At 50.8% G+C, this 16,383-nt stretch overlaps 8 protein-coding genes and 1 non-coding gene across 9 annotated transcripts; 4 read left to right on the forward strand and 5 right to left on the reverse strand.

The window, feature by feature from the left end:
• Positions 1–125: 125 nt before the first annotated feature.
• BO88DRAFT_481174 (nuclear transport factor 2 family protein) lies at positions 126–745 on the reverse strand (the record flags this gene model as incomplete). Its single annotated transcript, XM_025712178.1, has 1 exon — positions 126–745. Exon 1 carries the CDS (start codon positions 585–587, stop codon positions 126–128), a length of 462 nt encoding a protein of 153 aa, XP_025563661.1. The 5' UTR covers positions 588–745.
• Positions 746–1,349: 604 nt separating this feature from the next.
• BO88DRAFT_t121 lies at positions 1,350–1,420 on the forward strand. The gene has a single exon. It is a non-coding gene; the product is annotated as a tRNA-Gly (tRNA).
• Positions 1,421–2,293: 873 nt separating this feature from the next.
• BO88DRAFT_269845 (sugar transporter) lies at positions 2,294–4,611 on the forward strand. The gene is made up of 4 exons (XM_025702344.1): positions 2,294–2,801; positions 2,850–4,051; positions 4,104–4,208; positions 4,273–4,611. The coding sequence occupies exons 1-4, from the start codon at positions 2,738–2,740 to the stop codon at positions 4,519–4,521; spliced, it is 1,620 nt and encodes a 539-aa protein (XP_025563662.1). The 5' UTR covers positions 2,294–2,737; the 3' UTR covers positions 4,522–4,611.
• Positions 4,612–4,843: 232 nt separating this feature from the next.
• Positions 4,844–6,328, reverse strand: BO88DRAFT_452873 (acetamidase/formamidase family protein; the record flags this gene model as incomplete). Its single annotated transcript, XM_025710721.1, has 5 exons — positions 4,844–5,422; positions 5,474–5,753; positions 5,816–6,104; positions 6,177–6,195; positions 6,254–6,328. 5 exons carry the CDS (start codon positions 6,326–6,328, stop codon positions 4,844–4,846), a joined length of 1,242 nt encoding a protein of 413 aa, XP_025563663.1.
• A 74-nt stretch (positions 6,329–6,402) lies between these two features.
• usgS (transmembrane protein UsgS) lies at positions 6,403–8,401 on the reverse strand. The gene is made up of 5 exons (XM_025702343.1): positions 8,269–8,401; positions 7,902–8,008; positions 7,669–7,841; positions 7,216–7,621; positions 6,403–7,166 (listed from the first exon to the last, which is right to left on the reverse strand). The coding sequence occupies exons 1-5, from the start codon at positions 8,324–8,326 to the stop codon at positions 6,813–6,815; spliced, it is 1,098 nt and encodes a 365-aa protein (XP_025563664.1). The 5' UTR covers positions 8,327–8,401; the 3' UTR covers positions 6,403–6,812.
• Positions 8,402–8,689: 288 nt separating this feature from the next.
• BO88DRAFT_404224 (uncharacterized protein) lies at positions 8,690–10,809 on the forward strand. Its single transcript, XM_025706558.1, has one exon. The coding sequence runs from the start codon at positions 8,899–8,901 to the stop codon at positions 10,525–10,527; it is 1,629 nt and encodes a 542-aa protein (XP_025563665.1). The 5' UTR covers positions 8,690–8,898; the 3' UTR covers positions 10,528–10,809.
• Positions 10,730–11,580, reverse strand: BO88DRAFT_404225 (signal recognition particle 14 kDa protein). The gene is made up of 2 exons (XM_025706559.1): positions 11,406–11,580; positions 10,730–11,331 (listed from the first exon to the last, which is right to left on the reverse strand). Exons 1-2 carry the CDS (start codon positions 11,430–11,432, stop codon positions 10,957–10,959), a joined length of 402 nt encoding a protein of 133 aa, XP_025563666.1. The 5' UTR covers positions 11,433–11,580; the 3' UTR covers positions 10,730–10,956.
• A 129-nt stretch (positions 11,581–11,709) lies between these two features.
• On the forward strand, positions 11,710–14,708 carry BO88DRAFT_434769 (MIF4G domain-containing protein). The gene is made up of 2 exons (XM_025709492.1): positions 11,710–13,160; positions 13,210–14,708. Exons 1-2 carry the CDS (start codon positions 11,750–11,752, stop codon positions 14,406–14,408), a joined length of 2,610 nt encoding a protein of 869 aa, XP_025563667.1. The 5' UTR covers positions 11,710–11,749; the 3' UTR covers positions 14,409–14,708.
• On the reverse strand, positions 14,606–15,940 carry BO88DRAFT_338423 (uncharacterized protein; the record flags this gene model as incomplete). Its single annotated transcript, XM_025702978.1, has 2 exons — positions 14,606–15,237; positions 15,316–15,940. Coding segments are annotated over 2 exons (1,257 nt in total), but the record flags the coding sequence as incomplete, so codon positions are not given.
• Between the last annotated feature and the right edge of the window lie 443 nt (positions 15,941–16,383).

A 16,383-nucleotide genomic window follows, 5' to 3' on the forward strand; every position in this document is an offset into this window, starting at 1 on the left:
CTCCGTCAATAAGCAAGAGCACGCAACATCTAAATTCAATGCGAACACTACAGCTTAGGACGTTTCGCATAGTTAGCCCATATCATAAGTTGATTCCTTTCAATATACGTCTATACTACCCCATCTCACTTCTCCCCACCACTACCCCTAGCACCAGTAGTAACAACCCTAAACCTCTCCACCAAAGGACTCGTATCCAAATACACCGTGAAAAACCTCATCTTGTCCTCATCCACCCTCTTCCCAAAGATCGCCATACCCTGGACCCTAACCGCCTTCTTCTCCTCGTCACCTTTCAAAACATAGTCGATGGTCGCCTCCTGATAGATGCGATCAGGAAGAACGTCCACATGGCCAATAGTATGCTTCATGCTCTCCAGGATCGTGGACTGCTCTTTGAAGAAGTTGATAATTGCTTCGTGACCCTTAATTGGAGCATGGCCTGGAAATCTCATCTCACAGTCTGGAGTGTAGAATTTGGGGACGGCGGTGTCGGGGTTGAGTTGGTCGCCTAGGGAGTGGAAGTCTTGGAGCCAGGATTTGGCAGCGAGGATGGTTTGGTTGGTGGCGGTGTTGATGTTGGACATTGTTTCTTGGGGTGGGATGGCTGTCAATTTGAGAGCTATGGTAGGAAATGTGGATGATGGTTCTGGTTGCTCTTGAAGATTGTATAGGATTAGGAGTGGGATTTGGGTAGAGACGTTTTTATATGTGGTGTTGATTTGTGGTTATCATTCTCACTCAGTATGACGAGGATTTTTGGGATGAGTTGATTGGTGTAGTTTAGTGTTCGTTTGTTGTTGATATATAATGGGTTTTATGATGCTGCTGTGCGCTTATGTGCTGATAGTATAGGGTAGTTTTTGTATTTCAGGGAAGCTGAACTACGAGATCTTAGTCGAGACTGAAAAGCACGATTCGCATGATCAGTACTCTTGAAGAATATAGGCAAGTATATACCAACATCGAAAACATATATGAATCTATATGGGTCATGAATATATTAGCTGCTGATAAAGCAATCCCGTGCATGGGTGCTATCCGGCCGGTTTTGGCTAGAGATATCATTGGTGCTTGGGTAAGACTCATCATGATTCTTGTGGTAGCCATAGTGATTGGTTGTGGTCGTGTCGCACCATGTACTTCGGATGAAAAAAAGATGATACCTGACAGGAGACAAGTTAAAACAGTATGGAGTTGTATAAAATCACCTACTACTGTTACTGCGATATACTTGAATTTATCCACCCTCTACCGTACGCAGAGGAATGCTAAACATCAATCTTGACTTAATAGAAGGACGGAAAATACAAGCAGCGAATCAGATAATGCAGTGGTTAGCAGCTTTAGCATCATTGGTCTAGTGGTAGAATTCATCGTTGCCATCGATGAGGCCCGTGTTCGATTCACGGATGATGCACCATCTTTTTCTTTTTGTACTTTTTACTTTCCGCCCCAACTTACTCTATTGGCTTCTCTTAGACATGCGCAACTTGAAGAACCCAACTTTATCGTAATTAACATTTCCATCGATTATGCATGTTATTGTCATATTCGGTATCCCGTCGCATATCTTCTATCTCCTCCATGCCAAAGTGCTCCTCCGCAGAGAAAGAACCAGCATGTCTGTCCGATTTCTTGCTCTCTTTTAGCCCCAATATATACTTATTGCCCAATGAGGCAGGTGGACGCACACTTTAACGACTGCGTCCTTATCCGGGCGAACCGGCGAGATCGCGAGAGCCTTATCATGGCGATGAACTGTCAACATACTAACTCCTTCCATCTCTGACAACCTGACATACTAATCATCTACCCACCTGGCTACAACGCCTAAACTACAGCAGTCTTCATGGCCAGTAAGCGAAATCACTCAGCTGAGCACCGGTTCCAAGCTGGAGCTGGACGACCTTATGGTCTTAGAACATTTCACGCAGTACTCTGTATGAGCTTGGTTGATAACCGTGATGCGAAAGTATGCTGACACTATTGCAAACCAGCCTGACAATGTTATCACACTCTCTTCATTTATGATAAAATCATTGAATAGGGAATCCATCCATGGTTCAGATTATGGATCTCATCTAGTCCGACGTGTGCAAGCTTCTTCATGTTCAAGCTTGAACCGCAGCGAATCGTTTAGCGATCGCCATCATGCACCTGTATGCATGCCTCTGCATCCTGAATGGTCACGCGGACCTCCCAAGCCAAGTACCGGCAACACTTTCTTCATTAAGTAAGACCAACAGTCCGTGCACTTGCTTTATCTAACTGAGATACTACAAACTTGCATTCGAAGGGCTTCCATCTGTCTGGACTCAGGGTCTCAACGGCATTAATACCACTGGCTAGATGCCGGAATCACTATTTGCACCTTTACCGGAATTATCTGTCGCGCTGTTATCCAATGCTCTTCTTCCGCGAAATGCTACTCTGTGATAGGACCACATGACGCATTTTGATATCCACTAATAGCCATCAAATATTGAGCCATTATCGGTACTTGCTTTTCTCCGCTTGGCAACCCCGCATGAAGAACTCCAACGGGCTGTTATCTCTGATCACTCTCCTGCATTCCCGAGCGATAAGCCTCGTTTCTAGGCGTCGCTAAAATGGAGGAGAAGCACAAGGGAGGAAATACTGCGGGAGGTGAATATAATGATAAGACCTGTGTGACCCACGCTTCGGTGGCTGCATCACGAAGGGTAACTTGACTTGCCTTAACATCGCATTTGGGATGTCGAATAGTCAGACTGAGCAGGAGCCCATCTGGGCTCCGGGCACAGTCACCCTCGAAGATAGTAAGAACTTATTCTGATGAGTGCATGTACAGGACTGACCACAGGTAGTACACGGCAGCAGTGTGGTCCTATTCCCTACTCCTTCTGACGACCCGGATGATCCTCTCAATTGGTCCAAGGCACGGAAGGCTCTCAACTATACTTTTGTTAGCCTATTTGTCCTCTTCACATTTGTGGAGCTAGACATTGGTTTTACCGCATGGGGTCCGATGGAAACAGAGCTTGGCTTCACGGTAGACCAGCTCAATGCCGGTACGGCGACCAATTACGGTGGTCTTGCTGTGGGGTGCTTCTTCCTGCTTCCTCTCGCTCGAAAATATGGCCGCCGCCCTATTTATATCTTCTCCTCGGCGTTGCAGCTGGCTGCGAGCGTGTGGAATGCCAAAACCTATACCTTCGGGGACTATATCGGAGGGATGCTGATTTCCGGCCTGGGGGGTGCTATTAGCGAGATTATTGTACAGATGACTGTCGCAGATCTTTTCTTTGTCCACCAACATGCCACCATGAACGGATTATTCGTGCTCTTCCAGTCAGTCGGAGCGTTTCTGGGACCTGTCGCCTCAGGATACGTCGTGGAATCCCAAGGCTGGCGCTGGGGATGGTGGTGGTGTGTGATATTCTTCGCCATCATGCTACTTTGTGTGATCTTTCTTTTTGAAGAATCGAAGTTTATTCCTATTCTGAATGCCCAGGAAGTTATTCCAGATGTGCAGACATCTGGTGCAGACGAACCTGAGTGCTCTCAGGCTTCTAAAGGAAGACTGTCACCCGATGATAAGAAGGGATTTGAACGGTCCGTGGAAATATGTGCCACACCGCGGCCTGGAAGCGAGCCAAAGACCTACCTTCAGAGAATGGCCCTCGTCACACCGTCTGATGAATCTATATGGCCTCATGTGTGGCAGCCAGTTGTCATTCTATTTACTTTTCCAGCAGTGACATATACTGCACTTACATACGGCTCCACCCTGTGCTGGTTCGCAGTCATGACATCTCTACAAGCGACATATATGATCCTTCCGCCATATAATTTTACTTCAGTCGGAATCGGTTTGATGAATGTTGCCCCATTTATTGGCAGCCTGTTAGGCTTTTCAATCTCAGGCTATCTGAGTGACAAGTCCATCCTTTGGCTTTCGAAGAGAAACAACGGCATATACGAGCCGGAGATGCGACTTTGGCTTTCGCTCCCTATAATAGCTTTGGGTCCAGGATCCATACTGATGTTTGGTCTTGGGCTTGCCTATGTACGTTCCTAGCACCCCATACATCTCCAGTATTGTGCTAATCTTACCATAGGGCTCTCACTGGGTTGTACTAGCAGTTGGCTATGGTATCTTTGGGTTTGTTCTTTCTTGCAGCAGTGGTATCTCACTATCATATCTTATGGATTGCTATCAGGATGTGAGTACATCGAATGTCCTCTTTGAATAAGTATAATCTGGAATCTAACGCAAATGTATGGTAGATCGTTGGCGACACTCTGGTCGGCGTAGTCTTCATGCGAAACGTGATCGCTGTCATTGTTCTTTTCACTTTGACACCTTGGGTTAATGGAATGGGTATGCAGAACCTGCATATCTTGATTGCAGTCGTGGCATTTTTCATCTATTCGATTCCAGTTCCCCTGCTATTCTGGGGGAAGAGAGCGCGGATTGCTACTGCATCGACTTATCGGAGGATGGCAGAGAATCAGAGCGACAATCGGGTGGTCTGACATACAAGCTATCTTTGAGACAAGAGTTTGTAGACTGTAGGGATCTACTATATATGTACACAGGACCATTCGCAATGTAGCTGTGCAATACCAATTCTTCGATAAGCTTACATTATAGCATTGTATAAGCTCTTAGTCTGGGATAGGATATTGCTCAAATCAACTCAATATTTACTCTCGACTTGAAATTCATTGACCTTCCAGTGCATTTGGCCTGCACCCCAACGCACGACTTACAATTACCCAAGCTTCCCCAATGCGTCCCCAAACAGCACATACTCCCTTCTCCCCCCAACTCCAACCCCCCCCCAACTACCACCCACTACTTCGAACTAAACGCACAACTCCCCATATCCAACCTCACCACCTCCGCCTCCGGCCTAACATCAAAATCGAAAATATCCATCGGCACTCCCAGCGTCGTACACGCATTCGGAATATCCACCAATCCCGCAATATGTCCCTGCACCGGCGCACAACTCAACAACAAATAAATCTGATAATCACTATACCCATACCGTCTCAAATACTCAATCACCCTCAAACAAGTTTGTCTATACGCAACAGTCGCATCAAGATAATGCTGCTTGCCATTCTCATCCACCGAGAATCCCTCGAACGTGAGATATCTCCCTGGACCGAACTGAGGCTCCACAGGCCCAGGGTGGAAAATGGGAGACTTCATGCCCATCTTCTCCATACCCCCTTTGAGGACAGTAAACTTGAGCGTGATTATCCCTGCCATTTCAATCGCTCCGCAGAAGGAGATCTCCCCATCGCCTTGGCTGAAGTGTAAATCGCCCACGGAGAATTTGGCCCCCGGCACGTGCACGGGGAGGTAGACTTTTGAGCCTCGCGAGAGGTTCTTGATGTCGCAGTTGCCGCCGTGTTCGGGACGGCCCTGTATGTTTGTCAGTATTGACTGGGATATAGAAGTGGGAAGGTGAAATACAGGAATAGTCCTCGCCCCCTCCTTCGCTATCTTCGCCTTCAATTCCTCATCCGTCGCACTACCGGCATGCGCACTCTTCGGCTCCGGAGGCTTCGCAACGTCCCGTCCAAGGGTAGTATTCGCCGCGATGAGCTCCCCTTCACGACGATTCCACTCTGCCAGGACCTCAGCCGATGGAGCGCACCCCAGTATACCGGGGTGAATGAGGCCCGCGAATCGCACGTGCGGGATGTGGCGCGAGGAGCAGAAGATGCCTTCGAAGTCCCAGATGGCTTTTGCGCTGCACATGTCCACCCCATCAGATACCAAGTTTAAAAGGAAAAGAGAAAGAGGATATCATACGCTTCCGGATAAATCTCATCCAAAAACCCACCCCCATTACTCTTCTCAAATACACCCGTGAATCCCCACGGCTGGTCCCCGAAGGGCTGCACGTCTTGGATCTCGACGAGGAGGACATCTCCTGGCTCTGCGGTCTCGATTTCAAATGGGCCGGAGAGGTAGTGGATCTGAGTGAGATCGACGTTTTTGATGTCGTCGGCGGAATCGTTGTTTTTGATTTGCCCGCCTGTCCAGTCGAGACATTCGATTTTGACTACTTCGTTGTTGGCGATTTTGGCGTATGAGGGAACTATTATTTTGATTTTATTGTTAGTTAGATTGGGGTTATTGTGGGGGGAGACATGGGGGAAAGGTGTAGTACCATCTGGGTGCCATCTGTTCTATAGAGGAGATGAAGGTTAGTGTTACAATTGTGTTACTCCACTATTTATGACTTACGTGGAGGCCAGGCTGCTCCCAAGCTGGCTTGTTCAGATCGACTGAGAGAGCGGTGCGGATCTTCTTGTGGCCCATGGTGAATTCGTGATGATATTGATGATGTTTGTGATACTAATTGATTGATGGATGAATAGGTAGGAAGAGATAAGATGGGACAACTTCCCCTCAGCGAGGGAACCACGCATTAATACTACCAGATAAATCAAACTAAAGCGATGCAACCAACCCCTCAATTCATGGCACCCGAAACTTCCCCTCACGAACTGGTCCAACTTTGTTTATCACCAGACCGAATAGGAATTACGGAATTCCCCCCCCTGCTCCGGTTATCTTATCAGGGCTGACGCGCTTATCAGCGGGGAAAAGGATATGCTTTGATTCCACGGCTGTCTTTTGAGTCTATGATAACGATAATAACCCCGAACCTAAAATATAAGATGCGTGCGTGCATGCATGCATGCACTATGCAGAAAACCTAAGTGTACAGTCTCGGTTTCCATAACCAACTTTTGTACGTTGAATTCTACTCCTCCGAACGACTCATCCCTTGGCTGCTCGCTTACTCGAATTTCCGACCCGGCAACTCGGGCGCCTTGGGCTTTTCCTCTGGAGCCTTGTTCAGCTGGTCAATATTGTCCAGCGACAGGCGCAGCAATTCGTGCTTGTTCTTCCAGGTTACCTGGGTCTCTGCGAAGCCCTCCTTCTCTGACGGGGCCGGCGGGGGGTCCGTGACCTTGGTGACGAGGTATGCTGTGGCGGCTTGGGCAACGCCGTACAGGAGGACTCCGATGAAGGGAGTCTTCAGCACAATTGTAAAGGCAAAGGCGAAGCCGAACAGGACGCCCTGGCGGTCGGCAAACCATCGGTTTCTCTGCTCAGGGGTGAAGGGAACGCGGCTAAAGTAGGGGTCGAGCTAGTTGTCCATTAGGATGGTTTTATCGAAAATGTGGCTGAAGACTTACCATCTCACGCATCAGGGTACGAGAGGCGTAGAAGCTGTGCAGGAAGGAAACAACGTAGCTCTTCGGGAAGATAAAACCGGCTCCGAAGATGACAGCAGCAGGGGTAGTGCCCACAGCATCCTTGAAGGCGAAGAAGGAAGCTGCTGGAGTGGCAAAGCGTCCGACAACAGGCACAAGCGACAAGATGGATACGCCCAGAAGCAGGGCGGCTCTCTGGCCGGACCTCCTAAGGAACACCATGATTCTTTCCTTGGCCGATTTCTTCGGCGCAGTAGACTTGACCTTGCCCTCACCGGCGTTGTACATGGAGAGGTTCGGGTAGTACATGGCACGCAGAGTGCTCGGGTCCTCTGCCTTGTGCTTATCGACATAGGTCGTGTCCACCCATTTCAACGATTCCATGAAGCTAATCAATCAGCACGTGTACACTATGTCAAGGGACTGCTGGCTTACATTTCATCCAATGTCGGAGTAATGTACCGCATCAACGACATGATGAGGAAGGGGACATGTAGGACAGACTTGGAGAGGAAATCGAGACCCTCGATGAGGGAATCGTCCCAAGTGACACTCTCGAGGTCGACAATCCATGAGACGAACCAAAGTCCAATCTTTAGTGCAATGATCTATAACCGCTTTGTCAGTCCCGAAGCTGTCAAGCGGGTAGTTAGAAGATAGTCACATACGGGAATCTGGATGAGGAGCTCGACACCCACACCGACAGCAACAGCAAAGGCAGCCTGCCGAAAGTGATCGTATTTGAAGAGATCGGGGTTCCGCAATGCGCGGACGGCTGTTCAGCTAAGTTAGCAGCGGGTAAAGTAGTACTCGTGCCGTGTTTCCCCAATGAACCATGCGGGTAGCTAGCCAGCCATGGCTGTCGATCATGGAACTAGGGAACTCGGCCGTGCTGAGCCATTGACATTCAGCACCACGCAGACCCCTATAATCCCACATCTGCCGCTCCCCCTTTTACGCAAGGCGAAAGGAGTCGCGCAGCCATTGGCTACTGGGAGTCCAAGAACTCGAGCAGGCAAAAGGGGCCGGACTTACTGGCAACCACCGTCAGCTGAGCACCGCGAATCACGGCGTTATGATCGAAGTTTCCCATGATGCACACCCAAGAGACTCTCGAGTACTTCTGAAGATCAGGGACCGTTTAGCAGAAAGGGAGCATCGTACTATTTATAGTTGTGCGTTGGCTGCCGAGGGGGAAACAGCCACAGGCAACCACATTGCTTAGGGAATGACGCGCGGGTACGATAGCGATCAATTCCGACTGGCTGAGCAGCCGCCAGACGCCAGACCATCAGCCGCCGACCCCACTCTGCGGCGTAGGGCAGGTGACCGGTGCATGACTGCCTCAGGCCACGATCAGTCCCCGCTGGGTTAGACCCGATTGGGGCAATTCCATACTTTTGCCATGAATTTATTGAGTTCGAACCAAGTTGGGAAGGGTCACTCGCTGGGAATTCCCCCGTCCATTATCTCACCACCCCAGCTTCTCGTCTCTCGTTTGACCTCATTCCAACAGCACCCCCCTGCTGATCGTCTTTCCTTATCCCTTCCTATTCGCATTCACTTGCTATCTTTTCCATCTATATCCTACCTAATCCTGTCCCTTATACAGTTTTCAATGTAATCCATCTCCTTTCTCACCTTCCTTAATCCCCATGATCGAGAATGTCTGATACCTCGGATGCGCCACTACCCCAGACCCAATCCCTTCGCCGGTCTGCGACTCTTCCCTCCAAACTTATTACCCGACCCCGGCGGCAATCCGAGTCGCTGAGGCCCTCGGAGAACGATCTCTTCTACCACCCTTCCGCCAAAGTCGTCCATTTTGCCCCTAGAGCGCTCGCCCCGATTCCCTCCAGTACTGCGCCCTCCGACTTCGACTATCCCGTTGATACCGTTGAGACGCTTCCTTGGAGGTCCCCTACTGAACGAACGGTCGCTCTCGGCCCGCTTCGCCTGGAGAATGTCCACGGCCTGACTGTCTTCCTCAAGTGCGGCAATGTCGTCCATGCCATCCTCAAGAACTCGCAATGTTGGTGTGTCGACGGCGAGTCAACCTTTGTCTTGCGCATTCGCCCTCTGACGTACTATCGCATCGAACTCCCCGCCGACACCGACGACAACAGGGTCTTGGTCACGGAGATGAAAAATGTTCTGCCCAGGGTCCTCCGTTACGAAGTGACACCATGCCCCTTCAAGAGAGGTTTCACCGTTGAGATACCAGAGGAGGCTAAAGCGCCCCGGAGGAAGAGGGCATGGCGTCCCAAAGGTCGTCGCGAAAGTGCCCCAATCAGTTCAGTCTACTACCATGGACTGTCCAAGTCGAAGGAGGACCTCACAAAAGACCCAGTCAGTGCCGGGGAAGACACGGATGGCGAGGCAACGGATGACAGCGGCTTTTCGACCAAGGCCAGTAACAGTGCCAGTAACAGTACTATCTTGGAGACTATTCCGGATGACAATGAAACTCCGGAAGCGCCTCAGACATCCGAACAAGTGGATTTGCCCAAGCGCCCAGACCCAGAACCCGAACAGAACTTCCAGACCTTGCTGGCAAGGTTTGAAGACAATCCCAAACAACAGGTTGATCCTGAAACAACGTTTTCATCGAGCGTTGAATCCTTCCACTCCCTTGGACCATCGTTATCTACATTACCCGAACTTGACGCCTGCTCTACGCCTACATCGACCGAGGGTACCGAGCAGTTCCAGTCTGACCACAGTGACACTACTTCGCCGTCTGAAGAACAGCCCTTCCAAGAAACAGAGCGCTCGAGAGACAGACTATCAGTGTATGTCGACTGCTGGGATGACTTGTCGTCGGCATCGCACGATATGCCTGGAGCCTTCCACGAGCGCGAAATGAAGCCGACCCCGACCATAGTCCCTGACGTTCAACGTCCAGTCGCACCCCGCACCGGAAGTACCGACTCGAACCCCAACCTCAGCAGCATGAGCATCGAATTCCGCCGACGCTCCAAAGCATCCCGTGAGCGCGAAGTGTCTCCTATGCCGCCTGCATCGTCTTTGGCAGTTGCAAGACCTGAGAAACACGATGCGGCGTCGCTTATTCATAAAACCGCCACACTGGTCCTGGTTCCCCCAATCCAGCTACTTGTGGTTCTCATCCACATTGCCGCGCGCATTGTCATCGGCCCAGCCTTGGAATCCGCGATGGGGGAACTGAACCGGAAGATCGAGTACGAGGTTGATCATGCCCAGGACACTGTGGATGACTTCGACTTGCCTCTTCCTGACCGATCTGGGGTGTCTGCGGATGAGAACTCCAATTGATTTGCATCAAACCATTTGTCTGGCCATCTACATTCATTCTTCACTTTTTGTACACTGCTGTATTCTGCATCTGATGACACCTGCGATTCCCTCTGATGTCTTTTCTTTCCCCACGATGACGCATTTGTATGATCTCATTGTTTCTGTTTTATTAGTCGGCATCTGTACGGTTGTGGGCGGACTGTCTTTGATTCACCCCGGACAAGCACCATAATTTGATCCCCTGTATTCTAGCGAAGTAGTTAATCTATTGATACTATACCATCAGCTGAAAACCAATCCCATTCAACATATCTACAACATATACATCGAAGCATAATCCCTTGTATCAAATAAAACTGAAGTAGAACAATCCCACAAACGCCCATAATGCATCTATCCATCACACCACCCTTCTCCCCCATCCTCCCCAGCAAACCACTAACAAAATCACCCCTTAACAACCTTTCCCCCCTCCTTCTTTCCCTTCGCCTTCCCCTTCTTCCGATCCCTCTTCTTCAACCCCGTCATACCAGCCTTACACACCTCCGCATACCTCGCATAGAACGCCTCCAGATCGTCCGGGCTCACGACCGTCGAGATCTTCACCTTCGATGCTGCCGATCCCGCCTTCGATACCTTCTTCTTGGCCTCGGCCGTCTTGGGGTTCGGGGCGTTGGTGTTGCCGTCTGTCGCGCGGATGAGGATGGATGGTTGCGACGCAGACTCGGTGGTTGTGTTGAGGAGAGGCTTCTGCGTGAGGTACACGGATCCGCGAGTTTTCTGAGATGTGGTGTTTAGGAGGGTGGTGAGGGAGGTGAAGAACTATAAGTTATTTATCAAGTGTTAGTTTCGTATTAAGTGTGGTGATGTGGTGGTTGTGGGGGAGAGGGAAGTACCTCCTCGTGGCCCAGGTGTGCGGGCATTTTGGCAGTTGTAATGTATTGGTTCAATAGGTTTAAGGCGGGGCGTGTGTAGGATGTAGATGTGACCGTAGTGCTGAGGTTGAATCTCGCAGCTCAATTGGCAGTAAAACGCAAACCAACTATAACTACTCAGCAATAGTAACAGCTGCCAGCCAGCGGAGATAAACGCATCCACCCCCCAAAGTCAGTTTAGGTTGGCTCTCACCGCCTCCGTCCTCCGCCTCCGCGGGACCAATTTTGAATCGGCATTAAAAAAAGTTCAGATCCAACCCCCAATCAACATTAACACTTTTGATCTGGAGAAAATAGGATTCACCATGCGACGTCCTAGACATAATACGACCTCCTTACCGAGGGACCTGCGCGCAGAGCTCGGAATCAGAGATACCTACGGCGAGAAGAAGAATAAGCGCAACGGACCGGCATTGCGGAAAGAGCGCCGTCGAGAAGAACGCTCCGGAAAGAAGCAGCCTCAGCAGCACCACCACCAGCGGGGACCGCCTCCGAAGAAGAGGGGTCGGTATGATGATGACGATGACGATGATGAAGATATGGGGGACTTTGATGGATTTGATTTAGATGAGGGGGATGATGATGAGGATGCCGGTGATGTTATGGCGAAACTTGCTAAGGCGAAAGCGGCGAAGGGGAAGGCTGCCGCTCCTGCTTCTGCTAAGGAGGAGAAGAAGCCGAAGTCTATTTTGAAGAAGGCGAAGGTTGAGGAGAGCTCTGAGGAGGAGGACGATATTGATCTTGATGAGGATGAGGATGAGGACGAGGTGACAATGCGACGCCCGGTATCCAAGACGGTTCAATCGAAGCTCGAGGAGGACGATGCGGAAATTGCTGCGCTGGAGAAGAAACTTGGATTGAAGAAGGGCAAGAAGCTCCCCAAGTCCTTTGAGGAGGATGGTCTCGGTGATCTGCTAGGCGATTTGGATGAGGACTCTGCGGATGAGGGTCGGAAGCGCAAGAGAGAAGCTGATGAGTGGCTACGGAGTAAGCGAAGAAAGGCGCAAGGGTTGGAGGAGCCTGAGGAGGAGGATTCTGAGGAGGAAGATGATAGCGATATGGGAGATGGGCTTGAGGGCTTTGACGACGATGAGTCTATGGGTGATTTCGACGAAGATGAGGAAGAAGGAGAGGAAGAGGAGCCGGCTCCTAAGAAGAAGGAGAATCCCTACGTCGCCCCAGTCAAAGAAACCGAAAGCCGTCCCCAGAAGTACATTCCTCCTTCGCTTCGCGCTGCCTCCAACTCCGAGGATGAGTCTCTCGTTCGCCTACGGAGACAGGCTCAAGGTCACCTGAACAAGCTGTCCGAAGCTAATATGGTCTCTATCCTCGCGGAGTTCGAGAAGCTCTACCGGGATCATCCTCGCCAGAACGTCACTTCGACCTTGATCTCTCTGCTCTTCGGGTTGATCTGCGAGAGATCTGCTCTGTCGGATACTTTCATCATTCTACATGCGGGTTTCATTGCTGCAGTGTACAAGATTGTGGGTACGGACTTTGGCGCAGAAATCGTGCAGAAGATCGTCGAGACCTTCGATGCCCGCGGCGATGAACGGGGCAAGTTTGAAGGAAAGGAGACTATCAACCTGATCTCTCTCCTGTCGCAACTGTACAACTTCCATGTCATCGGAAGCCCCCTTGTCTTCGACTACATTCGGCTCTTCCTAGAAGAAATCAACGAGGAGAACACTGAACTGCTCCTCAAGATCATCCGAAGTACGTTATGCCCATCCCTCCCTTCTCAACCTCATACTAACCACACCAGACTCCGGACCTCAACTCCGACAAGATGACCCCTCCTCCCTCAAAGACATCGTCCTTCTCATCCAACCCGCCGTCGCCAAAGCCGGCGAAGCCGCCCTCTCCGTCCGTACGAAGTTCATGATCGACACCATCACCGACCTCAAAAACAACAAGCTGAAGTCCAACGTGAACGCCAGCATCAGCACCGAACACATCACCAAGATGCGCAAAATTCTCGGTTCTCTCAACAACACACGAGTCATCCGGGCCTCCGAACCCATCAGCATCTCCCGCGCTGATATCCACAACTCCGAGAAGAAGGGCAAATGGTGGCTCGTCGGCGCCAGCTGGCGCGAAGATCCCCTCGAATCTGCCCGGAAGGAACTCAACGGCCTCCCTACGAACAACACCCACGCCGACGTCTCAGACAGCGACTCCGAGCCCGACCTCGTCAACATCGCCAAAGCGCACCGCATGAACACCGACGTCCGCCGCTCCATCTTCGTCGCCATCATGTCCGCAACCGACTACCAAGACGCACACGTGCGCCTCCTCAAACTCCGTCTCAAGCGCGCCCAGGAATTCGAAATCCCCCGCGTCCTGACCCACTGCGCCATGGAAGAAGAAGCCCACAACCCCTACTACACGCTCATCGCGAAGCGCCTCTGTGGCGAAATGGGCCGTCGCATCAAAGTATCCTTCATGTACACGCTATGGAACATCTTCAAACGCATGGGCGAGTCCGGCGACATGGACGATAGCGATGATGACGACGCATTCGACGACGAAGACGACCAGAACAAACTCGAAATGAAATCCATCGTCAACTTGGCGAAGATGTACGGGTCGCTTATTGCAGACGGGACGTTGAATTTGGGTGTGCTCAAGATTCTGAACTTCGCGTACCTGCAGCCGAAGAGCAAGGCCTTTGTGGAATTGCTTTTGATTAGTGTGATTCAGCAGTCGCAGAAGCAGAAGAAAAAGAAGTCGAAGTCGAAATCGAAGGATGAGGATGAGCAGGATGAGAAGGCGCTTCTGGAGATTTTCCTGCGCGCGAGAGAAACGCCGCAGATTGTCAAGGGGTTGATCTTCTTCTTGAGGAAGGTGGTTGCGAAGACGGATATTGTGCCGTCTGGGAAGGAGTTGAAGGTTGTTAAGTGGGGATGTAAGGTTGCGGTGGATGCTTTGAAGGTTGTGGTTAAGGAAGGGGATGCGGAGTGACGATGATGTACATATGTGTTTTGTGCAGTGTGGGTATGGCGTTTTGGTCATGGTGTTGAGGGGGTAAAAGCTTGCATATATAGATTCATTTCTTTTGCATTTCATTCGAGGAATGAATGTTCAGCATGATGTTGAAGTATCGCATTGTTGAGTGTTTGGGTATCAAATAATGTACATGATTGACTGTATGAATAGTCCTATGAGATTAGTTCCCATTCCAATCCCACGTGCCATTTACCTGCACTTTGCATGTGTGAACGGTCCGATTGCGAGAGACCGTCGAGGTCAAGGCCTACTTCTAAAGCAGGGGCAGGCTCTCCTAGATCTACCTCCCAAGCTAGTCCCCGAAAGACTCCGACCACATCGCCCGGTTCAAGGTCAGGGATGTGAGATGCTGCATGCCGGGACTTCTGTTGTCGGGGTGGTCCGAGAAGGAGCACGTTCTTGATCTGGGTTTGGGTCTGAGTATCCGTCTCGTTGGTCTCAGAAGAATCCACGGCGTGGCCCTGCGTGAACGCCAGAGCGCCGCAACTCGGCAGGGTAGATTGACGAGCCCTAGTTATCCGGATAGCTATCGCGTACGTGTCCAGTGAAGGTGGATCCGTTCTACGGTAATTGCTCGGACTCGTTTGTTGCTGTTCCCTTTTTGCGCCCATTTCCAGAATCCAGCTGCGCACTTCCGCCGCCATGCCACCAGGAACATAGTTGTGTGCCGCTGAACGGTGACGGCCGCGCCGCCGGAGAGCACGAGAGGAAGGTGAGAAAGGCGTGGGGATGCCGGTGGGATCGTCGTCCTCCTGAGGGGAAGGGGAGCGAGGCAGGACGAATGCTGGTGTTCGCCGCTGTGAGCTCGGGACTGGAGTTGCGGTCGAGGGTGGTATAGCGGTGTTGACTTGAGTCTGGCTACTTGGGGGTAGTTGCGACGCGGATAGCACGAAACGACGGGGTTGGAGGGAGGAGGGGTTGATGCTTGCTGGTGTTACAGGATGTGGTGTTTCCGCAGGTCGCACTGGTTTCCGGAACTCCGGATCTGGACGTATTTGCTTTGGTGTCTGGAATTGTACCGATAGAGTTGTCTCGTCTGCTGCTGCTACTGGAGGATCCGGGGAGGATGACAGGATCCTGTCGGCGGGTCTCCGTCGTTGAACGGAGGGAGTGTTATCAGCGTCATTATGCCCAGAGACTCGACGCCTCTTCTGACGATCTCTTATAGATCCAAATACTTCATCGAAGGCGGCGTCGAGCTCCCCTGGCTCTGGTGGAGAGCTGCTCTGAAGCTCGCCTTCGTTAGGTGCAGCGTCATCGTCTGGCTGGTCCGAGTCTTCAATGAACTCTTTCGGGCGAGGAGTGGGTACCTGCTCTCTCTCACGTTTTATATAACGTGCAGACGGAGCAGGAGTAGCATATGCAAAGTCATCCTGGTCAATGGAGTCGATCTCTTGAGATGGCCTCGATGAAGCAGGTGTTTGTGAGAGGAAGAACCGCGGGGTTGACGCGAATTGCGGGCCTGCGCTGCGACGGGAGGAGGCACGAAAAGGCGTCTAGACGGATTTAGCTAGAGCTATATGGATATTGACAGGGGAAGCGCGTACAGCTACCGGGGGCATTTAGGATAAGCTAGTGGGGAGGAGCAATTGCGCGACAACATATCGAGACGCGTGAGTAGATAAGTTGATGCATCCACCGTGATATCATTTGACTGATCATTATGCTTCCTTTTTGGGAAAGCGGTCACTTGAGTAGTTGATATCGACTAGTCCCAATATGGTGTTGATCTGCGATATGATCTGCTTTGTCTGATTGGTTGTTCCATATCCCTCACTGTGAGCATCGAGCATCCCAGCATGACCAAGCATTGCGCTTTATCCAGATAGTAACTATGATGAGCTACAGTTTGAGCAGGAACAAGTAATGCTATAGTAATAATATTTATAGTTTCTCAATTTATCCCACAGAACTTTGTGTGTTGTTTCCA

This window comes from Aspergillus vadensis, assembly GCF_003184925.1.
Source record: "Aspergillus vadensis CBS 113365 unplaced genomic scaffold BO88scaffold_9, whole genome shotgun sequence".
NCBI classification, from domain to species: Eukaryota; Fungi; Ascomycota; class Eurotiomycetes; order Eurotiales; family Aspergillaceae; genus Aspergillus; species Aspergillus vadensis.